Below are 27,681 nucleotides of genomic sequence, written 5' to 3'. Positions count from 1 at the left end.
GCAGAGGGGGGCATTTCAGCATCACAATGAAGGGCGAGGCTTGCAAAACCAATTTTTAGATAAAACAGCTGAGCTGAGAGGTTTGATCCTGCTTCTCATGGAAGAGAGAGGGAGGGGGGGGAGGAAGAAGAGAAATATTTCTTATCACAATGCATGTGTGAGCAAGCCTATGCAAGAATGCCCATGTTGTTTATGGTTATTATCTAGAGATGATTTTGCCTCCATCTTTTTGCCTCTTTTTTTTTAGCATTTCCATTTTCTCGCTCCTCGGCTGGTGTACTTTGTCTGGGTGTGAGGGAGACATATAAACTTCCTCAGAATTAATTCATGCAACTAATAAAATGTTCTAATGCCACATCTATGTCATTTGGGTTGTTTTTAATGAACCACAGTTATCAGCTTTGCTGCCACAGTCTAAAAATGCTCTTTGAAAGCTGCTTTCTCCGTATCTGCCAATATTTTATACAGACAGTGATGGCTTCGGGTGCAGAGAGCTACCAGTCGCTGAGTGATGGGGCTGGTGGCTCTCGAAAAGCACTGTGCACGTGAGAACAATTGCACGAATGAATAAGAACAGCTCAGGAAGAGCTCCATTAATTCAAAGTAAAACTATTTGAGGTCAAGGAGTAGATCCAAGAGCAGCTTTGGATCAAGTCAACATGACTCCAGCACCCCATTCAACCTTCTCCTCTCTCACTTGCCATTTTTGAATCAAACAGGTTTTGGAGGTTACTTACAAGTAGTCCTTGACTTATGACTACTTGATTGAGCCCATAATTTCAGTCTTAAATTGTGATGGTTTCAAAGCAGGTCATCATGTGCCCAATTTTACGACCTCGTTAACCTAATGTGGTGATTGTAAAGCTAAACCATGGTTCATTATGAGGTGTTTTCCCCCAGGAACTAAGAGGTAACAAAATATTGTCAGTTGTGATCATGTAACCACAAGGCAAAGACCAAACACCCAAAATGTGGTCATGTGACTGCGTAGGAGGCCTGGACGTTAGAATTTCAAATCCGGGTCGTAAGTCTCTTTTTCTGGGTCACTTTAACTTCGAACGTCTTGAGTCAAAACTGTAGTAATATTTCAGTCCGGTCCACCTTGGCTGCTGTTTCCTAAGCTGGAACCTTTGTCCCATTTCTTGTTCACCTGCTTCTGTCTACACTTCCTCAAAACCTTTCGCTCCCAATCAGATGCAGAGCAGCCTTTTGGGCGCAAAGGAACATCCCCTCCATCCCAGCATCCAGTTGTCGCCGTCCCCCCCTTGCCAGAGCAATTGCCAGCCTGGATCCAGTGACGTGCGGTGAGGTTTATGGCTGGTGAGGCTGGTGACGTCATTAGGAAGGCAGGAAATGGGACCACGTGTGAAGGAGGCTGAGGCAGCCGCAGCCTCCTCCACACGTGGTCCCATTCCCCGCCTTCCTGAGTCAACATGAAGGGGAGCGCTCTGCGGTCCCCTTCATGTTGACTCAGGAAGGCAGGGAATGGGACCACGTGTGCCTTTTCTCTTTTCTTTTCTTTTCATGATGAGAGCGGTGAGGCTCTGCCTCCCCTGCCTCCCCTGCCCACACATCCCTGCCTGGATCAAGATCTGCCTGAAATCCCTTCCCAACAGGACAGTCGAGAGGAAAGAAGAGGAATTTGATGGAAACATGCAAGACCCCTGACCTAGGCAAAAGAGACCTTAGTCTTTCAGGGAAAAATGATATTCAGAAGCCCTGATTCTCTGGGGTGGGGTGGGGTGGGGAGCAAAGATGTTGGACAGCGTCCCTAACCTTTCCACTCCAAGGACCCACAGTGGCAAAGGGTGGGGCGGGATGGTTTTGCGCATGCAACCTGGCACATATGCAAACGGAGTTTCACATGTTCGCTCACCGTTTGCATGGACTGGGGCTTGGGGATGTAGGAGATGACCAGGTGGAGCCCGAGGGAGGGGTTAGGGTTAGGGTTCCTGCCCACAAGAGAGCCAAGTTCAGCCCCCTCACTGACTCTTATCTACCATCAATTTGCATTGAGCCGTTTAGTTCGGATTTAGCATGGAATAAATCGGTTCTCATTTTGGACCTAACCCTGCCTTCTGATCTCTTGTGCCTGGCAGGAGGAGGAGCGGAAAACCGCAAGATGTGACCATTGTAGACAATCTCAACCTCTCCCGCTTGCCTGCCCTGCTCTACCCAGTAGGGCTCTCAGAGGGATTCCCACCCATTTTCCAGGCACCGCTGGCATCGGCTGAGCCTCCCACGAGACTCAAGAACGGAAGAAGGAAGAGCCCGGAGCTGCCTCTCCAAAGCCTGGAGAAATCGAAGGGGCAGCCAGGAAGCCCATCCGCTCGCCTTTCATTGAGGGCCAACCGAGCAGAGTCCAAGGGCCCCCCATCCCACGGCCCCTTCCCAGGACTGAGGGTGCTTTCTAAAGATCAGCCGGTCCCTGCTTCGACTGCCATGATCTTTTCTCCCTGCCTTTGAGCAGGGGTGGGGGTGTTGATGGCCCCTCCTCTCACACGGCCCAAACCTCTTCTATGTTTTCAAAGGGCTGCAAATGGAGGCAGGGGTTCTTGCTGCCGCTGCCCCCTCCTCCTCCTCCTCCTCTTCCTCAGTCCCAAAGGGAACACTTGCCCAAGCACGATGGGGCAGGTTGTGGTCGTGCGTGATCAGCCAACGAGGCATGCCGGCACAGGAGGAGGCATTCCGCAGGGTTTCCCTTCAGAGCCGAGACTCTGCCAGAAACTTCGTCCCAATTTCCAGGGCTTCTTCAGGCACCCCGAGAGAGGCAGGTTTTGCAGGAAGTCCCTCGCAGCACAAACGTCCAGGCGCCTGATGCCACTTGATGGGAGGCGACTGGGAGGCCCCCCCCCCTGGAATTTGGCAGAGCTGTTCAAGCGTGCAGTCACAAAATGGCTCCTCCTGGGGAAGAGGAGGGAACGCCCCCAGCTTCCTACTTCCTCCTCTTTCTTGGGGGGTGGGGGGAGACGGCATTGGCCTGTTTCCAGAGAAAGTACTGAGCTGCAGTGCCCCCCACCCCACCCCCAATTCCTGAAACACTGGGAAAATGCCTCTTTTAGATCTCTCCATTGTGCCTTTTTACTGAATGGATCAGAATAAAGAGCCTGGCTGCCCACAATCCATTGTCTGGCCAGTTCTGGACAAAAGTGGGCGGCTTCTAGATCTCTGTGTCCATCAGTTGATTTCCTGCATCAGGCGGTGATCTAGTAACCAGCTTTACTGATGCAGAATCCAGAAAGTTAACGTTGCGTGGGCCATCCTAGGCTGCCAAAGAAGCCGTGCAAATTCAGTCTAACAAAAGAGATCATCCAAATTATTTCCAAATCATTGTGGCTAAATTTTTACCAGTAAGGAGAAATCAAAGTAAAAGGCCTCTGCTTGTTTTGTGAAAAGTCTCTTCTCCTTGATTCCTTTATATACTAAAGTATACTGCAAATACTTCTTTGCAGTATTCCCCCCCAAAAAAACCTTTTACGCACACACGGCGCCACTTTTTTACTTCTGGAAGAATTTCCCTCTTACAGGCCGGACATGCTCAGAGGCACCCTTTTCCAAAGATGTGTCGGTTGCCTGGGTTACATTTAAAACTGAGCAGCTCCTGCCAATATCTGTGGCAGGCAGAAGACTTGCATCTCAACAGACAGCTGGAGATCCTGGTCTCCACGTTTCTAGCTGGGTGCCTTAGCCACGGCACAGACCGGCCTCTGGACTCTCAACAGGGGCCCTGGCAGCATTCAAAAGACAGAGGCGGAGGAAAACCTGCCCATTCATGGTGGTCAGCGAGAACCGAGGAGATCTCTGCAGGGAACGCAAAGAGGTGTGTCCGTTTCCATGGCAATGCCCGCCGGATAAAGCGTGTGGGGCACAACCCAGGGTGGGGCCCAAGAACAGAACGGAGCGTCTGGCTGCAAAGGCCGAGAGCCCCATGGAGGCAGGATCAGGTTCCCCTTGCCCCAAGGCAAATAGAGGAGCCCCACCATCAAACACACACCCCGCCCTTCACAGGATCCCTTCTCCCGGGTTCCACTCTGCACTGCGGTGCCCTCCCCCCCCCCCACCCCCCCCGTCACCAGCAGGAGGCTGAGGCCTCCGGGGCCTGTTCATCCCTGCCCATCTCTGCAGCCATTAGGTTCGACAGTGAGATTGGGGAGGGAGGAACGGTGGGCATTTCCCTTGCTTGGGAAGGCAGAGGCAGTCGGTGCCTGTGCCCTCTCCCCCAGGAAGGGAGACCTGGCTGGGCAGGGGAGGAGACGCAAGGAGAGCCCCTCCTTGCAGCCAGGGAGGGGGAGAGGGCTGCCGGGTGAAGGGCAAAGGGGTGGGTGAGAGAGGATCCCTCCAGGCAGCCTCCGGCCACTCTTCCAGCATCCGGGGTCCTTTGACAGTGAGAGGGGCGGCATATACCATACATAAACATAAATCAATAAAATACGCCAAGCCAGATCCTGAGCCTCAAACTCAACAAGGTTCCTCATTGCACGGGGCAGTTCTCCACCCACCTGAGCGAGGCTTCCGGTGACAAGAGAGCAAAGTTCTTTAGGGCCCTTCTCCCTTTCCCCTCATTCTCAGACTGAGGCTGCTCGGGGGGCTTCGGAGGGGGCTTCGGTACGGCAGCCTCCATGTGCAAATGTGCCCTCTGGCAACTGGGGGCAATCAGCCACAGCACCTCCGGAGGGCACCGGTTTTGGGAATGCTGCCAATCTTCATGCCCCACACTTGGAGAGAGGGGCACGGCCCAGCAAGGCCCAGCATGGTGCCCAGGCTTCCCTCTTGGGCAACTGCCCTCTTTTGCTCTCAAGGTTCCTTCAAGCCAAAATCCCCCTTTTCCTGCTTCCTGAACCCTGAATGCCAGGGCTGCCCCTCCCCCCTTTCCTCTCTGCAGGCAGAATGTGGCCGGACAGCCCCAATGCCAACAGGGCACCCCCCCCCGCACCCACCCCATTTGCTGGGTGCCTGAAAAATGCTGAAGCCACACAAGGCGCATTCCTTTGCTTTGTGGCCTCCCGTCGGTTGCCATGGAGATGGGCAGGGGCTGTTCCACCCTCCGTTCCCTGAGGTTCACCCCCGCAGCTCAGGGCACCTGATCAGAGGCTCTTTCGCCAGGGGATGCTGAGAGGCTTCGAAGGTTGGGCTCTTCTCCAGAGACCGCTCTGACCGGTGCAACATGTTACCCCAGGAGGTACCCACTGGCACCCCCGTGCGCTAAGTAATGCGTTTGGGCCCAGATATCTTCTAAGGCTGCAGAAAGAGGGGCAAGCAAGCCAGGCGTTACCTTTAATCTACATCCACTCTCATTAATCTGATTCCTGCCCAGTCATGCGTTGAAAGATTTCCCCCTTCAGTAACACTGAACTTTAGCGTTTGAGAGGAGCATGGAAGGGGTGCCTACAACCCTGGACTTAGCATCTTGGGGGGAATTCAACCACCTTGGTTTATAAACCATGGGTCATGGCTTCTGTTGTAGCCTGTCGGCCACCAGCTCCTCCGGCAGCCAAATCAGAGGAAGAGGAGGAGGCCGTGGGAGTCAGGGTCAACATCAAGGCAACCTGAGGGCTCCAAGGGGGAAGAGGGAATGGAGCTGTCAGAGAGAGAGAGAGACAGACAGACAGACAGAGGCGGAGCCTGGGTCATCCATCAGCCCTCAGTTGGAGAGTCAACAGCCCCCAGGTCTGGAGGTCTAGATGAGGAAGAGAAGGAACAGCTGGGCCCAGTGCCTGATACACGGATATGCAGAAGGCAGAGGAAAGGAGAGCAGTGGAGATCTATGGGCCAGTCCTTGGGACGGAAGAGCCACTGCTGCTCGTGAAGCCCCACCCTAGCTCTGGGGATCAAAGGCAGGGGGTGGAGATGAATAGATGTGGCAGACAACCATTCATCTCCCTGATGGACAGACGTATTAGCCTGCGGTGAGAGAGAAACGTTTTGCTAAGAATGGAATCATTGATTTAACTACTGAGAGTCGGTTGCATTTGGGGAGCTGGGTCAGAACAGCTTGGCACAGGGGTGCCCAACCCTTTTGGCTACTGGACACAACTGGACTTGTGACGTTGTGGGCATCAGCACTGCCTTTGTAAGAGGGGGCATAATGTGCCCATGCACAAAATGGCTGCTGTGCCCGTCCCACATGGGGTACCCAGCCAGAGAGGCGGCATACTTGGGGCCAGAGAATTCACTGATTAAACTGAATCCCCCAAAGCCAGGAGAGAGACCCCTGGTCGCTCCCTCTTCCTCAGAGTAATCCCAAGAGCAACCTTGCTCTGCAGCTGCCCAAATGCCAGCCAAGCTGACTGGGGAGAGAGGAGTTCAAATTCAACATGTCTGGAGGATTTTCCAGGAGGGGAATGAGGCAAACATCAAGGCAGAGCAGACGTGAGTTGGAAAAAAGCCCAGAGGTCCTCCAGGTGCCACCTGGGCAGCCTCAGCATGGAAGCCGTGATATCATGCCAGCCTTGGTGCACGCAATGATGTCACAATGTTATGTGATGTCACTGTGGCACAGCTTTTGCAAGCCTTTTGCAAAGCTGCATTCTGGGTCAGAAATTTCATTTGGGCTGCAAGGACACAATATGCTTACCCCAAACCAGTTAACCTGATTCCTTTGGGGCTTGATGCAATGTGTGAACCCAGGGAAGAAAAGGGTGGAGAACCCAGCCAAAGGATCTGATTTCTCAACACAGGGCCGTGACTAACAAAATGAAATTCAAGGGAGAGAAAACGAAGCTTTTACCCTTGGGCAAGAGAAACCAAAGGCACAACAGCTACAGACCAGAGGCGGCATTCAGCCGGTTCACCCAAATCGGTGGTGGAAGTGGCAGGTGGGCCTTCCCACCCATCCCGGCTCTATGCCGTCCTATTTAGGCACATTTCTGAGGCCGGGTGCATGTGCGGAAGGCGCGCGCGCAAGGAAGGCTGGGTGCATGCATGGAAGGAGTGCACGTGGGGCGAACCAGTGGCAACAAAATGTGAAACCCACGGCTGGTATAGACAATGTGGCACCCAGCTCAACAGTAGTAACTGTGGCAGGGATCTTGGCGTCCTAATGGACAATCACTTAAATAGGAGCCAGTGATGTGCGGCAGCTGCCCAAAAAGCCAATGCAATCCTAGGCTGCATTTAATACAGGGATGGTATCAAGGTCACGTGGAGTGTTAATATCGCTTTATACTGCTTTGGTAAGATCGTTTTTGGAATGCTATGTCCAGTTTTGGTCACCACAATGAAAAAAGAAAGAACACAGAAACAAAGCCTAGACTAGAGGCTTAAAAAACAAATCCCCAAAAGGAACCTGGGTACGTCTAGTCTAACAAAGAGGTGACAGGATAGCAGTGTTGCAGTATTTGAGGGGCTGCCATAAAAAAGAGTGAGTCAAACTATTCTCCAAAGCACCAGATGGCAAGACAAGAATCAATGAATGGAAACTAATCAAGGAGAGAAGCAACCTAGAAACTAAGGAGGAATTCCTTGACAGTGAGAACTGTCAATGGGACGGCTTCCCTCCAGAAGCTGTGGATGCTCCACCACTGGCGACTTCCAAGAGACTGGGCAGCCCCTTGTCCGGAATGGTAGAGGGTCTCCTGCTTGGACAAGCAGGTTGGACTAGAAGACCTCCAAGATCCCTTCAAACTCTCTTATTCTCTTACTCTGTTATTATTGGTCCATTTACCACACGACAGCCAAGGATTCTTCCTCTTCCTTCTTTCAGGTCCCAAATAGGAAAACCTACAAACCTCACTCACAGGGAAGCCCCTCCCTTCCCTGTAACAACTTTCCCAGCTGAAAAAAAAGGAACGGGATGGCTTCCACCTCATCTGTCTTGAAAGGCATCCCTGCCCATCCCTTTCTCCTTGTGTGCTGTGTCTTTCCACTCTTCATTTTTTCGTTGCAAATGTTTATAAACCAGCATTTGGCTAAAGAGGGGGATATATATGAATTAAATAAACAAAATGCACTGAACTTTGCAGCATAAACGAAGAGGCAAGTCTCGGCTGCCAGGAAGCTTACAAAACTGAACCCCCCTCTCTCAATTCGTCCACAGAAGCTTTGGGTAAGAGGATAAGGGGCTGTTTTGGCAGGACTGCCTGTTTTCAAAGTCTGAAGTCTCTGAGCACAAGAGGAATGCCTTTTGCTTCAGCCCAGCAGCCCCTCTAACCACAGATTTATGTTGAACGAATGGACTTCCTCCTTCCAGGTTACGGGGTGCAACTTCCAGGGAGATAAATCTCCCTCTCCCCCCCCCCCCCATCTCAATCAGCGTCTGAAAAAGAATCAGGCTCTTTTAAAAGTGCAAACTATGAAACAAACACAAAACCTCTGCATTTCTGCCATTTCAAAAAACACAACTGTAGGTTAAAAAAAAAAACCTTCCCCTGATCAGGTGCCCCCAGAATGTGTGTGTCTTCAGTTCCCATTGGCTGAGAGTGCTGGTTAGACATTGTGGGGATGAGGTCCAAAACACCTGGAAAACATCAGGCTGAGGGAGGGGTTTGAATAGGAGCCATTCCCCACATTTCAGCCCTGGGAGCTTTTCCAACATATCAGCCTTCACTTGCTTAACGTCCCTACAATCCCCCCCCCCCCCGTTTATGCCAAGAGGGGAGTCCCACAGCTTGTGGGACAGGGGTGTCCATGGAGGCTGGTCATCATAGTCCAGGTGGATCACCCCTGAACAAAGCTGTGTCTCTTTCTCATGGGGCTTTCTTGGGACCATTGTGGCCATCAGCTTGGCTAACTGTCAGTCCCCTGTGGACACTCCTGGTAGGGAGAAGGGGAGAGTGAGGCCACTGCTGCCATGATGTCCTTCCTGCAGGCCAGCAAGATCAGCAGCCAAGGAAGCTGGAAGGAACCAAGGAAGTCAACCTCCCAAAGCTTCTGCCCATAGAATCAGTCAGCCACTTGGCTCACCCTCTGCAACCACCAACCCCACCAAAGCCACAGCCACGTCCAGACTCTTGGGGAGCCTTTGCTTTTAAGCTGGGCGTCACTGCAGATCCCTAACAGGAGCCCAGCAGGGGAGGGAAGGAGGGAGGGAGGAGGGAACTAAATGGAAAGAAGCCGAAAAGTACCCGTATGGCCCTCTTAGCTTTTCTATTGGGGGGGTGAGGCCTTCATAAGCCAGCTTGTGTTACAGGGACCAGGCTAGAAACCAGGAGGCTGTGAGTTCTAGTCGCCACCTGGACGACCTTGGACCAGTCACTCTCAGCCCTAGGAACCGGCATTGTGGCTGGCTGGGGAATTCTGGGAGTTGAAGTCTATATATCTTACAACTGTCAAAGTTGAGGAAGACTGCCTAGGAAGGAGGCAGTGGCAAGTCACATCTGAAAAACCTTGTCAAGAAAACTGTGGGGATTTGTCCAGGTAGCCTAAGAGAATTGGAGGTGGAAGAAGGGGGGGGGGGGGAACCCATCACTAACATCAACTTTGATGTGAGAGGAAGATGAATGGGGGATGAAAGTCCTCGGTTTGTTTCTTAGTTGAGGGGAACCCAGCAGTGGGGACAACCCTGTCTGGCCCAGAATTAAGTCAGGTTGGTCAAGTTGGCAGGGCTGGTGCTCCTTTGGATTCTGCCTCCAAGAGAGATACTGGAAGTATGCAGGGACACACCCCCACTGCGCCTGTCCTCAAAGGTTTTGCCTTTGGAGAAAACGGTGCCACCAGATGCCACCTGATTTTTGCATTCCAACCCCTGAAGTCATGCTTGATTGAAGGGCGAATGCCAGCTAGGCGACAGTTCTGATCTGATCTGATGTGAGTGGGGAAGCTACATACTGTAAAGGGCAGGCAGAGTTAGTGTTTGGATGGGCCCCATCCAGAAATCCAAGAGATGTAGGCTAGACTAATACAGAGGGAAGGCAACATAAAGCCTTTCTATGTTGCTACCAATTAAACTTTACAGAGACTGGGTCCTCCAGCAGCAGGGGCTGCGGCACATTCAGGAGCTAGGAAGACAAACAACTTCTGTCACACAGACAATAATTCTCAGCCTTGGCAACTTTTAAGATGTGTGGATCTCAACTCCCAGAATTTCCCAGCCGGCGTAGATGTCTGAGGAATTCTGGGAGTTGACATCCACATATCTTAAAGTGGCCGAGTTGCAGAAACACTGCTCTAAAGCACAAGATATTTTCTCTCTATCGATGGAACGATTTGAAAATCTCCTTCTCCCACCAGATTATGCTGGAGCTTTATGAAATAAAGGAAAACAAACTGCCTGTTTCTAGCCAGGATTCTGGAGCCATGCAGGAGGTCAGATGCTAACTAAATGGGGTGTGTGGGAGAAGAGGCAGGAGGGAATGATTTTATTCCCTCCTGCCTCTTCCCCCACACACCCCATTTAGTTAAAGCAGCAGCTGCAACTGTGCAATGAAAACTCCATCTAAAAAAGGGAGGAACCTTGCACAGTTGCTGATGCCATTTCGACTTTTTGGACTTCCTGTGCGCCTCCCTTCCCCCAACACTTCTAAGCAGGAGTTAATATTCCTGGGTTTTTTTGGAAAGTCATTTCATTTGAGTTGTGGCATCAGGAGTAAAGCTGAATTTGATTTCAGCAACATTAAATAAATATGTAGAATAAGATTATGACAGTTATGATGTAGTGCTTAAAGGTGCTGAATTTCAAGCTGGGACATCCTCCATTCTAATCCTGCCCTAGAAGCCATCTGGGGGGACTAGGGCTCTCTCACTGGAAGGAGGGGGCACATCCAAATATTTTGCACAGAAAACAGCAGGGACTTGTCTGAGCACCCACCAGAAGTCAAAATTGACTTGAAAGCTCAAATGGAAGGAGTCTGTCCTCCAATCACCTTAAGGCATATGTGCTGTGAAGGGGGGAGGGGGCTCCTCCTCTCTCCCCTGGGCTTCATTTTCAGGATCCTTGACATAGAGCAGGGTTTCCCAACTTCTGGCAACTTTAAGACCTGTGGACTTCAACTCCCAGAATCCCCCAGCCAGCTTGGCAACCACTAAGCTCGAGGTTCCTGGCTCATGGCATTTACTCGCTGAGAGCATTTTCACCAACCTGTCTCCCTTTTGCTCCTGGGCATCTGGAGGCGGAAGAAAGTGGAAACTGGAACTCGGTCACCTGTTTCAGGACTAAGCACCAAATTCTTGTTAATCCCTGTAGAGCCTTTCCCCAATTTTTCCTACTTCCTTTCCTTTCTCTCCCTGGCAGGCCACATTCCTTAAGCTCAGTTTCTTCCTCTGTGCCCTGGGAGGGAGGCTTTGCAATCTGCCCCACCTCCGTGGTCATTTCATCTGCTGCTTTACACAACCAGCCCCGTCCCAACCACATTCAAAACCACGTTTTGGAGGCCAGACTCCTGCAGCCTGAATTCCTACATGGCTGTGGCTGCTATTCACACAGCTTTCATCCATTGTCTGCATTTGCACAATGCACTCAACTGTAAAGTAACCAACCAGGCTGACGTTGGAGAGAATACTAGCCCACAAAAACCAACTAAAAACCAACCAAGATTAAAAAGAGCCACTGGCAGCGAGTTGAGCAAATACAGCAACTGGGCTTGTACCTGACTTTTAGGTGTGGTGTGTAGAACACTGCTACCAAGTCAGAAGGTAGCTGGTGTTTGTTTTGTAAACTTGAGCACAATGTCTGAATCTTTATTTATGACTTATTATTATTTCATATTGTTGCTATTACAAATGAACCCAGGCAGCTGTAGTTTCTCAATTTGTTAAGCAAAGTGTAACTGCCTAATTTAGGAACCCAATCACTAAGTGAAGGTTTTATCAGAATGGGGAAAAACTATAGGGAAAGCTTCACCCTCAAAGTTTTAGTAAATCAGGTTCCTTTCAAATATCAGAAGAAAAAAACTGATCAGAATATAAAATCATATTAGCCAGAAGTGCAGGACTTAATCTTACTCATGTTTAGCTGAAGATTGATTGTCACAGCGAAGGACAATGACTACAGACAAAACTGGGGGAAATTAGCAGACTAATTCTTGTCCAGACACAGATGCAGTGAAATGTTTAAATTTGTTGGCTCTCCTTTCCTGTAGGGGCTTGTTTTAGCCACTGGGCAGATAAAGAGCTTGGCAAGGGGTAAACATGCAAAGCTGGCTGGCTACCTTGTGGGAAAAGCTCCCAAGCCCACCCCACTTAACTGTGCAAACTGGCACAATCACTTGGGTGCTCTTTTGCCTCAGCTCACACCAATCTCCATGCTAGTCTTGTGGAAAGAAATGTGGGTGACACTGAATTGCATTTGCACCCATCCTCTCTGGAACAGGGGGCTGCTGGTGATCCATTTGCCTCACAGCAGGCCAACCCAACTTTACACCAGTACGACACCCACATCTGGATCAATCCCTATTTAACAAACAGGATGCTGGTACCATTCCAAAGCCTGAATAAAGATCAAACAACTTCATTATTAAATAAAATTCAAGTTAAGGAACTGACTGGCACAGGCTGGGGGTATTAACCGGCCTTAACCCAAGCTAAACACACTCTTGTTTTGTGGGGAAGGTTCGTGTGTAAGGGAAACACTGGTTTCTCTTAATCAGCAGCAGCACACAATTATAACACAGCAAAATAATTCCCTGCCCCCCCCCCCAGCACGCAGTCCGAGCACGGGGCCATCAGTAGAGCAAACGTAGAACAAAATTTGGGTCCCTTGTCCTCTGGTGGTTCGTTGGGCCAACCAACGAAGCTGGGAGGAAAAAACACTCACAAGCTTCGCGTTCCAAAGACATTTCTCACACCCAAAAAGCTTAGTGCTAATTAGGAGGATCTCAGCAGTTGTGAAACAAGTAGTTAGCCAGTTGGGGGAGGGGGCTGCCTTCCCTTTTATTCATCATGATTAGCACCCATAAAATATAATCCACACGGATGGAATGAAATAACAACAATTAAAGCAATTTCTTGTCATCAACATACTCCAGTATGCCAGGGCAGGGCACATAAGCACCTGCAGTGTAAAGTACAGAGCAGGGCAGAAGCCCCAAAGTCACAAAGCATACACAGAGGATACAATTAGGCCAAGGCGGCAGGCGCTGGCTGCCTTCCCTTCGGACTTCAGGTAACCTGCAAATCCAGCTGCTGAATGGAGGCAATGCATCATACACAGTGTGATGTCACCTGCATGGTGCAAAAGGTGCAAATTACACAATTTGCTGTTGACAATAGAATCAAAATGATGAACCAGTCAATCAGTCGCATAACATGGTGCACCCAATGTCCTGCTGGGCTTCCTAAACCATAGTCTAAGCCGAAGTCCATATTAACACAGCCAAACTCTGGCATCTTTCATCAAGTAGAGGAGTGTTTCTCCACCTGGCAACCGGAAGATGTACGGGTTCAGCTCCCAGAATTTCCCAGCCAACCATGCCAACTGGAGAATTCTGAAAGTTGAGTCCATACATCTCAGCTTGCCAAGATTGAGAAACATTGAACAAGGCAAGGCGAGTGGGGCACCCTCCCCAGGAGGGTTTCGTGCTCTTTAGACACACAAAGATGAGACCCAACCCATGGCACACAGCATGCCCGGCGAATCCAGCAGCCCTGCATGGGGAAGCCCAAATTCACCAGTTAGAAACCAAATCCCTTCCCAGACCTTCTGCAGGCACCAGCACAACTGCTTGACGTCTCCACAAAAGGGCGACGGAGGGAGAGGGGCTGAAGCTGCAGCCGCAAGGAGGATTAAGGCAGCGCCCCCTCGCCCCCCTGCCTGGGCTCCCCGGGGTTGCCCAAACTTTCTGGGCTTTGCAGCTCCCAAGGGGAACCCTTGCGCTCCAAGGCAGAGAGGCAGGCGCAGAGGGCAGCTCCGACCGGGGATCCCCGAAAGGCAGAATCGCCGCGGGGCTCAAGGGGAACCGCAATGCAGCGTCTGGCAAGAGGGCCTCTGAGCGCGTGCCGAGCGCCGCCCCGACAGGCCTCTGCGCTTCGCAGGAGGCGCATCAAGGTCACCCCGCTGCCCCCTGCGGACCGGCGAGGGCTGCCCCCGGGGGAAGGCGGGAGTGGCCGCCTGGAGTACCGGCCGGCGCTCTTCCTCGGGCTCTGCCTGGAGGCTTCCGCCCTGCGACCAACTGCCCCGCCTGCAACCGCCGCTCCACCTGTCCGGCCCTACCTGTCCTGGCCCGGTGGGCGCGGGCGAAGCTCCAGAAGGCCCAGGGCCGGGTGCCGGGAGCGCTACGCTTGCGGGACGCGTTGCCCATGGCCGCCTCGGCCGCCCCCACCCCGCCCCGCCTCGCGCCCCCCACCCCGCCCGGCTGTGGGCAGGAGGGGGGGGAGGAGGAGGGGGCGCTACATGAAAGCGCGGGAGCCCCGAGCGCCTCCCCGCCCCAGCGGAGCCTGGGCGCCCGCTCAGCCGCCCCCGGCGCTGCCTCGCCGCCTGCCCGTGGAATCAATGGAGGGACCGGGGAGGAGCCCGAAGCTTCCCCGCCGCCCCGCTCCCTTGTCAGGTGGCTTCTCCGGGGCCGCTGCTCCTGAGTTCGCCCCCCCCCGGGACCAAACCCCCCCCCCCGCTCAGCTGGGTCCTGGGCTGGGAATCAGGAGGCGGTTTATGGCAGCCGCCCCCACCCGCCGCTTTTGCCGAATAATCGTTTCTGGAATCCCTGGCCATTGGCCAGGCTGGTTGAGTCTCATGGGATTTAGAGTCCAACTACCCATGGACTCAGTTTACATCCATTTGGACCAGGACTTCGTATTCACAAGAAATAAAAAAAAAAGAAAAGAAAAGAAAAGAAAAAAAAGAAAAAAAAAACATCAAAAAAAAAAGAAATAGGGATTATTCCTTTAGACACATGGGGGTCCAGGTGTGAAGACTTCCTGGGTTCACACCTGAACACAGGAAGGCAGCAACATAGCCATAGATATTCACTGCCACCATGGCAAAGAGCGATGCGGTTTCATTAACCTGGGTTGAGAGACTAGCATGTTATCTGAGCCTAGAGAGTTTCCCCACCCATGATTTACATTCAGAAATTAAATTATACTTGTGCAATCAAATTGTGTGATGTTATTACATCCCGGCACTAGAGGGTTATGATGGATGGATCTAAGCGCCAGGCATCCTAAAGAGTCTTAAGCTGCAAACTGCTTCATCAACGAAGCACATTCCGATCCATCATTCTGGCCTCCTGAAGGGCCTCGCCCGTTTTCTATGAATGCCACTGTTTCATGAACTAAATTTGAATCAGAAATCCTTACAGATAGTCCTTAACTTACAACCATTCATTTAGTGACCGTTCAAAGTTACAATGAGCCACGGTGGCCCGGTGGTTAGAGCGCAGTACTGTAGGCTACTTCTGCTGCCTGCCCACTGCCTACAATTTGGTAGTTCAAACCTCACCAGGCTCCAGGTTGACTCAGCCTTCCATCCTTCTGAGATGGGTAAAATGAGGACCCAGATTGTTGGGGGCAAATAGGCTGACCCTGTAAACCGCTTAGAGGGGGCTGCAAAGCACTGTGAAGTGGTATATAAGTCTAATTGCTATGGCTATTGCTACGGCACTGTGAAAATACTTATGACCGTTTTTCACACTTAAGACTGTTACATGATCAAAATTGAGATGCTTGGCATCTGGCATGTATTTATGACAGTTGCAGTGTCCTGGGGTCATGTGATCACCTTTTGTGACCGGACAAAGTCAGTGGGGAAGCCAAAATTATTTAACAACTGTGTTAGCGACTTAACAACTGCACTTCACTTAACAATTGTGGCAAAAAGTAAAATAGGGCAGTCTTGCTTAGCAACAGAAATTTTGGGCTCATTTGTGGTCATAAGTCAAGAACTACCTGTCATTGGCAAACATTAAAAAACTCAATCCATGACAACTTTTTTCTCTTTGGGTGCTCCGGCCGTCCCCGACTCCTGGCTTCCAAACAGGGGCATCCCCAGAGCCTTCTTGAGCAACGCACCTCAAACAAGGGACAGGGGGATCTTGACGTTTTGCTTCCAAGTGTCAAAGTAATTTGGAAACGTTCTTGGAAGGGAGTGAATGGCTCTGGGGGCAGGGTGATATTTTTATCTTTAAAAAAGGAAAATGGTGCGTTAGGCTTCGTAGAGACTTAATGAACCTATTTTGCTTCTCATTTTTGCTTTTTCAAAGACTCAAAAACCACACAACCAATTTTGGCCACGTCATCCAGAGGCCACAAAAAAGCTGCTGGTTAGGAAAGCTGCCCGCCCCTCTATTAAGAACGGGAGAGAGGGAGAGAGAGAGAGATTAATAGCCCTTCCCTATCTAGAAAAGTTGCAGGAGTTCCCATTCACGTTAGGTGCAGCCAAGAAGACGATGGTGTAGCAGCCAGCAATGACCTCCATGAAGATATATGAGCAAGCAAAGAGAAACTCTGGCTCCTTGGCTGACCTTCTGCAAAGCTTTCTCCTTGGAGTTACTCTGCTGTACAGGAAGCCCTTGAATTGCAACCATCGGAAGAAACAACAGCACTGAACAAATTGGCTTACAAGCAGCACTCACAATGTTGCAGCATCCCCAGGTGGTCAGAATGTGTGTGCTTGGCATGTGTTCACGGTCACTGCAGTGTCCCAGGCTATGTGGCCCATTGGCAAACTTCCCAGGTGGCTTCTAACAAGCAAAATCAACGGACGCTGGATTCGCTTAACAACCCCCTGATTCACTTAACAACGGCAGCAATTCACTTCACAATCATGGCAAAAGTCATAAAATGGGGTGCAACCCGCTTTAACCATTGCCTTGCTCAACGATGGAAATTCTTCACCCCACTTGTGGTCAGAGGTCAAGGACCACCTTGTACAGCAAGCAGAATGTCCATCACAGACACAAGGGCCGTTCCATCTCCTCCTCCTGACCTGCAAGCGCTCGCCTTTTGCCTCCAAACAAGCTTCCCTCGCTGCACCGTGCTTTACAAGGGCACCCGCTAGAAACACCTAGCCATATACTTGCAAGGAAGCAGCACATTTTCAAAGATTTTTATTTGTAAGTCAATGTGAAGCTCGGGGGGGGGGGAATTCTCCCAAGGATTTGAAGCCTTCAGAGCCTTGTTGGAAGCTTCCCCTGTGTGGGGAGGCTTTCATTGCTTCCCTGACCCACTGCATGCGGTGACCCACTATGAAGACTGGCACATTTTCCAGGAAACCCAGCAATCCCCTAGTCAATTTGGATCCCAGCAGCAAATCCTACTGGGGGGGGGGGTCAAGAAGATCAAAGTCTTCCTCTGAGATCCACTTTTGGATCTACCCAGCCTTTTGGAACAGAGAGAAAATATGGAAAGCCTCAAGTGGCCCCAGAGGTGGATCCAGGCTCAGAAAGCTGTCTGAAGCCGCTCCTGCTCTGAGTGGACTTAAGCTACCACCCTGGCTGAGAGCTGGAAAGGGAAAGGCAGGGAAGCTGATTAAGTGAAAGTCTTGAGTCAAGTTATGGGTCATTGCAAGTTTGCTGGGGAAGGCGGCTTCAGGCACAGCCGCATCGGTTTACAAAGGAGCATTGCCGCCTCTGGGAGCAAAGCCCTTCCTTCCTCTGAAGGGAACAAAGGCTTACCTGCTGCTGAAACGAAAACAGGAGGTTAAGATCTGAAATCATTAACAGAAATGAGCCAGGAGGCTCCCAGCTCTTTCCTGCTGAAACCTGATTTTGCCCCCCACCCACACTCTGCTCCCCTGGGACACCTGCCTCCCCCTTCCTCCTCTTGCAACCCAGAGTGATGGAAAAAGAGACCGGTGTGTCCTGTGTCCCTTTCACGGGATCTACTCTGGGGTGAGGTTGCCTAAGATGACACTCTCACAAATTGCCCCTGGATTCCTCACGTGCAAAAGCAGCCTACAGAAACTCCGGCACCGGTTGGACGAGTCCCGTCCGCTGCCGCGGGTGTTTGCTCAGCTCTTAGCCTTCCTCCTTCTCAAAGACCAAACTGTCTTAAGAAGGAAGCCTCCTTAAGCCCAGAAACCTGACTCCACAACCATCCTGGGCTCTAAAAAAATCAGGTGTTGCTGTTGCACAAGGACCTCCTCGCCCACCTTCGGGTGGAAAAGACACACGTCTCTTTGTTAGCCAAGCAACTCTCTGCCTTTTCCAGCAGAAGCCAGGTGCAAAGTTCTTTCGAGTCTCCTTCTCAGAAATGTCATTCTCAGCCCTCATAATCCTGCAAACTAACCACAATATTTCCCAACAACGAGTCCCTGGAAACCAGTTTTGCAATCCAGCTCAGGGTGCCAACAATATCCTTCAACCAATTAATGAGCACACACACCGGGGGGGTGTGTGACTTTTTCCTTCTTGGGAGGTACCAGCCTTCTCCAACCTGATCCCTCCACATATGCTGGCCTACAAACCCATGATTCCCAGACTGCCATTGAGGCTGGGGATTACAGATAGTATCATCAGTCATGGGCTAATGAGAAGGTGTCCACAAGGACAGATACATTTTCCCTTGCAGGAGCGGACAGGACCAGGCCAGGGACCCTCCTTAGCCAAGACCTCCCTGCTCTCCCACAGCCTCCTCTGCTCTCCCATCTGCTGTGGGGCAAAGCCAGAGGTCAAGAGTCGCAGCATGGAGGGAAGGCGCTGGCTGTGCTTAGTGGGAAGAGTTTTAAAGCTAGCAGCATGGGGGGGGGGGATTGACTGCTTTATGCAACATATAACATCAGGAAGCTTGGCTTTTACAAGCCAGGATGCATTACGTCTCCGCATGTCTCTGAAGTCAAAAGATAGCTTGTGCATTTTGAGTAACGGCAGATTGAGGGCAATGGTTTAAAAAAGGGCAACTGTTTGGAGGAAGAGATGTCTGTTGTCTCGTCCTTGTTTTTAACAATGGCCATGATCTGCTAAGCCCCAGGAGGCCCCCCAGAAACATCAGCTGCCCCCCCTGCCCACCCCAGAAGGTCCACAGGAAAGTCATCAACGGGGAGAATGGCATCACAAAGGATGTGACTGATTTAATTGCAACATAATATCATGATCTGATGAGGCAAAAGTGCCTCGTTCCCATCACGACATAACGCATCCTGTATAATGGAGGCCCCCCAGCCCCCCCACCCCACCCCCAGCCAGGCTGCCCAGCTCAGCTCCCTCGCTCCGTCTGCAATGCAACAGGCTCCTGAAAGGCTTGCCTTCTTCACCTAGAGTTGTGTGAGTGTGTTAGGGAATGTCAGGGGATGATGGGCTTTGGCCCCAGGACCAGAAGGCCTGGGCAGGGAAGGTGAAAAAGTCATGATGGTGGCCACAACCCTGCCATGCAAACCTTACTCCCTTTTTTACTTGCATTGCACATCTCTTATCATAAATCCTCTTGTTTATTTTGTTTTATTTATTACATTTATATGCCGCCCTCTCACTGTTGAGTGACTCTGGGAGGCTGACAACATGGTAAAACAGCAATATAAAACCACTAGAACATCAAAACATTAAAATGTTAAAGCATTGGTGTGTGCCATGTTAGGATAAGGCAAGTTTGGGGGAACAATATTACCGGCTTCCGACCTCTGTGTCCCTGAAGGCCAGAGCCCTGTGGCCAGCAGCCCCTCCAGAGAATCTGGGGCATCCCAGGATGGCCGTTTAAACCTCGCGGATTAAAAGCCACCCAAGGAATTACCAAACTTCTAAAGGAACCTTTAGAATTAGCCACTTGACTCGTCTCACAAGCCTAAGCAGGTCAGCCCTTGTGTGGGGAGACCCCGGGAAGCTGTGGGACTGAGGGCTGGACCGAAGTATAAAACCTGGCCAGGTCCTTCCTTCCACTACAAATAACCGACTTAGGTGGCAATGGTGGAAATCCTCTAAGGCAGGGACAGCGCAAGGGTCAAGCACATCATGAGGTTGTTGTGCAAATGATGCAAATTATATCGGTCACGTTAGGCTTCCCTGCCAATCACTGGCGTCTTTTACAAGCCACAGAGATGTAAAAAAAAAGAAAATGCCACGTGACTGGTGCAAACCATGCAATTTGTATCATTTGTGCAATAACTTCATGATGTCATTGCAGTTTCTACCAAAGGCAGGCAGGGATGTCGGTCTTACCTGGAAAAAGGTCCCAGGTAAGTGCCCAGAGTTTTCTTCTGGGTAGATAAATTCAGGTTGGGCAATGAAGTATCTTTTCTTCCTGCGGTATGAAACAGGCTGATATTTTTTTTCCTTTCCTGAAACTGTCAGAGCCCCTCCCTGCCTATACAAAGGTTGATTCCAACATTTCAACTGTTCAGTCTTTGTGCCAACAGCTACCTGGCTGAGTTCCTCTCCTCTGTTTGTGAGGCTGCATAAATTATGCCATTTGCAGTCTCTTCCTTCTCAAGCAAGCCTCTGCAATTAACCCTTTACAATGAGGCAGAATTGGCACTTTGGATCTTTCACTGAAACAAATAACTGGGTTTTTCAGATGGTGATGGGGGGTCTTAACTGCATCGTCTCCAGATCTGGAGGACCACAGAATTGCATCTGTGAGACGGCATCTCTCCACAATGTATGTATTTATCAAATAAATAAGCAATGTATGACTGACACCCCCACCCCCGATGTCTCTGCTCAATTGGGAGACCCACTGCTACCTAAGTCCCCCTTTCCCAGTCTGTGCCACCCTGTAGGGCAGGAAGGAAGAAGGCTGTGCCATACATCTGGAGGCACCATGGGGAGAGAGGGTCAAAAAAGCCAGAAAGCGGCAGGTGGCTACTGGATACAGGTGCTTGCAGGGCACAGTCAAAGTCAAAATGGCAGCCACAATGGTGTGGGTGAAGTGTGGCCCATTTCATCTGCTCCCTATAGATGCCCCTGGAAGCAGAGAAGAGAAACTTCCTGCTTATCTCAAGTCTCCTTGGGTGATGATGCCCAGCCACGTCTGGCTTTCCAGAGTGTCTCAGGTACCCGCAGGGCATGCTTGGCGTGTGATGGATGGAGCAGCCCCAGGACGACCTCAGGGCCTGCCATTCCCCAGCCACCCAGCAGGACAATCTGACCACTGATATTGAAAGCCGTCAAAAGAGGTAAATGGGCCCTGCTGAGCCCCAATAGTGGTCAACTACCAGGATAACCAATACGTACTCCATCCCACAGGCAGGGAAAAGTTCCAGGTAATCTGCTTTCTGGCATCTTCTGCACCTGATTCCCCCCCCCCTCCCTCCGGATGACCTTCCCCGTAGTTGGGGATCCAACTCACAGTCCAGCTCTGCTGGATCCAGGGGGAACCTCTGAAAGGCCGGGGGGCCCGGAGCCTCCTTCTTCCCTCACCCAGAGAGAGGCTGGCTACCCTTTCAAATTGAAATGTCAGAAACTTACTAGAGTTACTTCATGAAATTACAAATTGACTTGAAGGAAGCTGAGAATTTCAAGAGAACAGGAGGAGGTATTAGAAGAAAACATTATTGATGGGCCTTAAGGACGAGTGGGAGGAAGAAAGAATATAAAATGGATTTATCTGATCATAGTTAAAAAATGAGTTTTGCTTCTGGCAATGTTTGTGGTTATCCAAATTGTATATTTTTATTAATTCCTTTTTTCTTTTTAAGGGGAGCGGATTATGCCTTTAAATACTGTTTTCTTTTCTTATATATTTTTGCATTATCTGTTTAATATAATCCTTGATAAAATTATCCAAAGAGAAACTTTGAGACCTTCCAGATCTGGCTCCTCAAATAATCTCCACAGGAGCCACGAGGGGGGTGGGGGGTGGATGGGAGTCAGGCCTGAGCAGACCCCTCTCTATTTCCTCAAGAGTTCAGTGTGAATGAAACCAGGCAGTGGTGATTTAAACAAACCGTGATTTAACTGTGGTGTTGACATGCTAGGAGCAGAACAAGCCAGCAGAGGCATTTGGGGGGAGGGAGGGAGGGAGTGGGCACTCTTTGGATTGATTAAAATCAAATGGCAAATGGATCCAAGAGACGAATAGGATCCCTTGCAAAGTTGTAAAGCAGAGTGGAAGGAACCGGAAGGCCAAAGTACAAATCTCTACAAATCCTGTTGGCTTAAGACTTGGGAGGCCGCTTCAGTTCTAACTCCAGCCAGGACGACATCGGCTTCACCTGCCTCAAAAGGCTGTTGGGAAGATAAAGCAAAAGAAGATTCCCACTAAAAAGCCCCTTGAGGTCCAGAGGAAAGGCTGAACAAAGCAGTCGCACACAAAACGCCTGGATTTGTTTTGGGGTGTAAAGTTGACACCCCCTCCCCCATTCCTTGCAGTGGAATCCTCTTCCTCCCCCCCCCCCCATCACTTGCCACCCTCACAGGGGCACCATTCTCCACTGGCAGTGCCTGAATCCTTGGTTCCTGCCTGTCCTCAAACAAGGCGCTCTCTGCCCAGAGGACACAATCACCCACAACCACTTTCCCTTTTGTAGCGCTTTCTCCCCATTGTCAGCAATGCTGTAAAGCAATTCCAGGTCTCCGGCCCCCTTGGGTGCAACCAGCAAACGTCCCTCCCTCCCTCTCTCACACACACACACTCCAGTAAGGGTGAGCCCTCCCATCCAGGCCCCACTGGGCCCCTCAAGGCTGCTGCAGCTGTCGAACTATCTACGTGGCCCGGTGCCGAAAGAGTTGAAGAGGGTGCGGCCCGTCTACACTCAGCATTTTGGAAGCCGTGAATAAGACGTGCCGGGAGACGGCAGTGATTTCATCCAGCAGAAGCCTGTTGGAGTCATCATGATCTGGCAAGCGAAGAACTTCATGTCTCCTTGGTAATCCAGAGAGAGAAGCTCACATGTGCGGCTCCTTGCCTTCACGTGCTTCAGAGGGACTCTGCCGTCAAGGGCGTCTCCAAAGGGAAGGAACCCTGGTTGTCAGAATCTGCCCCTCGGCCACCATGCCCGGATTCTCAGTGCTGCTCTCTGTACCTCTTCCCCACAAGGCCCAGGAGTTGCTGGAGCCCCGGCTCGGTTTCCCCTCAAAGTATAAAAGGCCCTGAAAGGTCTGAGGGCTGGGAAGGATTCCCCAGGGGAGAAGCATTCATGCTAGGAACTGGTGGTTGGCTTCTCGCGTGCGCATGCACAGTTCAATGTAAATTGCTCTTCATGCATGTGCAAAACAATTTATAGTGAACTGTGCACGCGTGGTCACTAGAAAACGACACGGCGGCGACATCAGCAGCAGAAAGGGAACCGGTTCGGGGGCGCAGCAAGGCTGGGTTCCTGCCCGTCCTGCCGTTACCGGTTTAGCTGAACCAGGCTGAACCGGGCTGAACCCACCTGATGCTGGGGGAGCAGCCCCTCTTCTCCCACTTACAGGGTGGCCGGTGTGGGGAAAACAGGAGGAAGAAGGAGAGTCGATTATCTTTGCCACCTTGAGTTATTTGTAAAAAATAATAATCAAAGGGTAGAATAAATAAATAAAATGAATGTTGTTTGTACATCGCACTTTCTTCCAAAATGAGGCCAAAGTAAATATATTTTGAAAAACAGTTGAGCTGGCAGATTAATCCGCTTTCAGGAGCTTCCGCAGGAGGATATCCGTAAAAAGGAGGCAGGGCTCTGATCACAAGGTCATGTCTGCCATTTTGACTTTTTTGACACACTCATGCACCCCGTGGACACCCTGCCTAGTGCCCTATTGGTTTAATTTGATCTCACTTGATCTGTCCCAACAGATGAACAGCAGATCTCAAAACGGGCAGGTTTCCTTCCCCCCCTTCGCAGCCTCTTGGGATTACCTTGCTGGAGGGAAGAGTGGGGAGAGAGGGAGGGAGGGAGGGAGGGAGGGAGGGAGGGAGGGAGGGAGAGAGAGAGAGAGAGAGAGAGAGAGAGAGAGAGAGAGAGAGAGAGAGAGAGAGAACACCTTCGGGGAATCCAGTTGAGCCCATCTGCCCCACAGCCAACTCCGTTCTGTGCTGCCTCTACGGAAGAGACCCAACTACCAGGGAAGCAGCCCCATTGGCCTTAGGAGTCAAGCGGCCTGTCCTTGCTCAGGGCTACTTCATCTTCACTCGTGCAAGTTGCAGCTCCCTCTCTTTATCCAGTCCTCTTCTGACTAACAAGTGGAACTTCAAAAAGCCAAAGTCCTCAACTTACAGCAGTTCACTGAGTGACCATTCAAAGTTGCAACAGCACTGAAAAAAGTGACTGTGTTTCACACTTATGACCGTTGTTGACACCCCCATACACACGTTATCAAAATTGGCAACGGACATACGTATTTATGATAGTTGCAGCATCCCGAGGTCACATGATCCCCTTTTGCAACCTTCTCACAAGCAAAGTCAACAGGGAAGCCAGGTTCACTTAACAACCGTGTTACTAACCTAACAAACGCAATGATTCACTTAACAACTGCGGCAAGAAAAATCGTAAAATGGGGCCAAACCTGCCACTTTCCATGCAGTCTGGGAGGGTGGGGGGGCCATCCTTTGCTATCTTGCCAGCAAGAGACAAAGGAGCTTGAAAGCATACAGGGAGTCCTCGACTTACAAACATTCATTAAGGGAGTGTTCAAAGTTACAATGGCAGTGAAAAAAGTGACTTAAAGCAATCCTCGCACATATGACCTTCACAGCCTCCCTGCAATCATGTGATCCTGATTCAGGTGCTTGGCAACCAACATGTAATGCCAACAGTTTCAGCGTTGCAGAGTTATGTGATCGCCAGTTGCAACTTTCTCAGCCTGCTTCCAACAAAGAAAGACAATGGGAGAAGCCAGATTTGCTTAACGACTCAGCAAAAAAGGTTGTAAAATCAAGCAGTCACCAAAATCAGCCTTCCCCACCTGCTGCCTTCTAAATACAATGGACAACAACTCCGATCATTCTTCCAACCCCTGGAAGAGATCTGACCTCTAAAGAACACCAGTATGGGATGGGATTCTCTAACTCCTCAGTGTTTATCAATCCGGGCAACTTTAAGATGGGTGGACTCCAACTCCCAGAATCCTCTAACCATCATGGCTGGCTGGGGAATTCTGGGAGTGAAGTCTGCACATCTCAGTGGCCAAGGTAGAGACAGACTGATCTAACTGTGGACAGCACTCCTAATACCTACTCTCTGCCTTTTGGATGGCCCTGGGATTCCTGCAATCGGGCAGCCAAGCTGAGGTCTGTGCCTAGAGCAGCACTCAATTCCACACACACACACCCTTGACACATCTGATGCCAAGGGGAGGGGGGAAATGCCTCCCATGAGCCTATCACTTGGATTTCCCAGGCTATGCCTGGCGGATTTTGCTTTCACGGATCCGCCATCCCTCCTGCGATGCTTGGATCTCTGGTGGCCCCTGATTTTCCTGGTGGCGGGAGGGATCAAGCATGATTCAACTTAAAGCAAGGCATAGGACCAATGTGCCCAGGATGCTTTTCACCCTGACATCCACACCCTCCTATTAATTCAGTTGGCAAGAACACAGACCACAGAATCCTGGAAGGGACCTCAGAGGTCTTCTAGTCTGACCACCCTGCACAAGGCAGGAGACCTTATATCACTCTGGTCAGATGATCTGTGTAAATTTTGCATTTTTAAAAGGCAGCAACCGTACTAGAATTAGTTTATCTCTGCAGAAGTATAAAAAGCCTCATGACATCTTAAACATTAAGCAAGTATATTTGGCATCTGGTTGCATGGGTGACAATGTGCTTTGTCAGTCCACAAAGTATGTGCCAAAATAAATGGATTCCAGTTTTGTTGTTATTTCCCCGGAGTATCGAGCTAACGTATTTAAAAATGACATTATTCTCATGTTATCACTTGTCCCCCCATTCTCCTCCAAGGATCTTCAGGCCAAGGAAACTTTTTGGCCAGTTCCTGAATCGGATCCACAAGGTCCAGCTGCCGGCCTGGCATTGTGCCCCCGTCTAATGTTCCATTCCATCTGTGTGACACACACCCTTGCACTCCCCTTTGGCGTGACTCGGCCTTGAACCCACTGATCCAGGCAGCAGGAAGTGGCAAACTCTCTGAAAGGGCAGCTTCAGCTAAGGCTGGCCCAAAGGCTTCCCAGGTGGGCTACAGCATGTGCCCCACAGGTTGGCTGGTCCAGGGCTTTCTCAACTCTGCTCAGGACCAACTGCATGGACCGACCAGCCACCTCACGCGCATTCCTCCCCACCCCTCCATCCAAAGTCCTAAGGGAGAGCAGCAGCCTTCCTCCCCCAGCAAGATCAGCGGGTCAGCGTTGGACCCGGTTTGCATCACGTGTTGCAAAGCGTCCTCCCTCGTTGGGGGGATCTGGAGCTGCACCCGGGTTCTCCCAGGATCCCTGGCCCGAGGACTCGAAGAAGCGGCCGCGGAGAAGCCTGGGCCTTGGCAGGAAAGGCATTTGCAAGAGTGAATTAGAGGCCCACATCCAGCACGGCCGGCAGGAACCGCCCGGCTGCAGCCCAACCCCAGAACAAGACCGCCTGTCCAGACTGCACGCGGCGCGCCTAAGCGGGGTTGCCGCCGGATGGTTTGGTGCCCTTTGCCCACCTGGGCAGCCCCGGGCCTTTCCCGATGCTCACAGACCCCAAAGAAGCGGGGCTCCGCCTCCCCCGCCCGCTCTGCTCCGAGGGGCGCCGGCCGAGGGAAGGCAGCCGGACGGGCAGGTGGCGTCAAGGCTGAAGCGGCTTCTGCTCCGGGAAAGGCGAGGACGCAGCCCGCAACGGAGGAAGGAGCAACAGGCTGGCGCTGCAACTTCGGGCGAGGAGAGCTGGCTGGGCGCGCGGCTTCAGCCCCTCCGCCCCGCAGCCCTCGCGGGAGGGCAGAGTCCGGCGAGACCCCGAAACAGCCCCCCCCGCCGCCCCCCCCGCCCCTGGGCCCGGCCTCACCTTTGCCCTGGCGCCGCTCCTCTCGCTTCTTGCCCTCCGCAGGGGGCGCTCCGGGCTGCTCGCCCGCCGCCGCCTTCTTCCGCCGGCCCCGCAGCCAGCTGAAGGCCCGGCGCAGCCTGGACGAGCCGGACTTGGGCTTCTTCTTCTTGGGCGGGGGGCCGGCGGGGCTCTTCTCCGCGGGGGCCGCCGCAGGTGCGCTCTTGGCCGACATCTCGGGGCGGGGGAGGCGGCCGGCCGCCCGGGGCGCGGCGGTAAAGAGCTCGGGGGTGGCGCGGCCCCGCCTCTCCCTCGGCCGGGCTCAGTGGCCGGGGGCAGCCGGCGCCGGGACCCCCATCCGAAGCCCCGCCCGCTTCGGCGCCTTGCCTCAGGAGCGCGCGGGGGCCCGGCTGCTGCTGCGCCGCGATGCCCCCGCCGGCGGCTAAGTTTCCCCGAGCAGAGCGGGCGCCACCCGGTGGGGCCGCCGTGAGTCCTTCTCCCGCGGTGGGCGATGCCGGATCGGCGAGGCGCGAAGAAGAGGCGCTGCAACCGCCGCCGCCGCCGCCGGGGAAAGTTTCGGCCGGACCGGAGGGCGTGTGGGGAGGCCGGGCGGGGCCTGCGAAGCACGGCGGGGTGTGGAAAGCTCCCCCTCCGACACTCCGCCTCCGCCGCGCTTCGCTCCGAAGATCCCCCTGCAGTCGCCGCCGCTCCAGCCCTGCGATCGGCCGGCCGCGTCTTCGGCTCGCGAGGGGCTCCCCCTGCCGAGGTGAGAGAGCCACGCGGTGGGGCCGGGCCGGCGCGGGGGGTTCTGGCCAGGGCGGGCCGGTTCCTGCCAGCGGAGAGGGATCCCCGGCCGGCTTCGGCCCTGGAGCGGCGGAGAGCGCGGGCAGGGTTCGGCGGGACGCCTCTTGGCCGTCGATGCGGACTCGGCAACTTCCCCCCTCCCGGGCTCTCCGGCCGCCCGATCCTCACGGGGGAGAAGCAAGCGGTGGATCTGCCGGCCCACCTTCCCAAAGGGGGCGAGTCCCGAAGGGCCGGAGTCCGGGATGGCCAAAG

At 52.2% G+C, this 27,681-nt stretch overlaps 1 protein-coding gene across 2 annotated transcripts in view; it reads right to left on the bottom strand.

Moving 5' to 3' along the window:
- NHSL3 (NHS like 3) overlaps positions 1-27,010 on the bottom strand; it is a 58,246-nt gene extending 31,236 nt beyond the window's left edge. Inside the window, exon 1 of one of the 2 annotated variants that reach the window (XM_081961781.1) lies at positions 26,650-27,010. In XM_081961781.1, the coding sequence (XP_081817907.1) occupies positions 26,650-26,860 (211 nt within the window). In that variant the 5' untranslated portion in view covers positions 26,861-27,010. Of the gene's footprint in view, positions 1-14,083; positions 14,201-26,649 lie in introns of those variants that run through there. The other variant, XM_081961782.1, reaches the window with a different exon arrangement.
- Positions 27,011-27,681: the final 671 nt, after the last annotated feature.

The sequence above is a fragment of the Natrix helvetica genome (genome assembly GCF_964273705.1).
Source record: "Natrix helvetica genome assembly, chromosome: 9".
NCBI lineage: Eukaryota > Metazoa > Chordata > Lepidosauria > Squamata > Natricidae > Natrix > Natrix helvetica.
The sequence above is the reverse complement of the archived record's forward strand: the minus strand, read 5'-3'. Positions and strand labels throughout refer to the sequence as shown.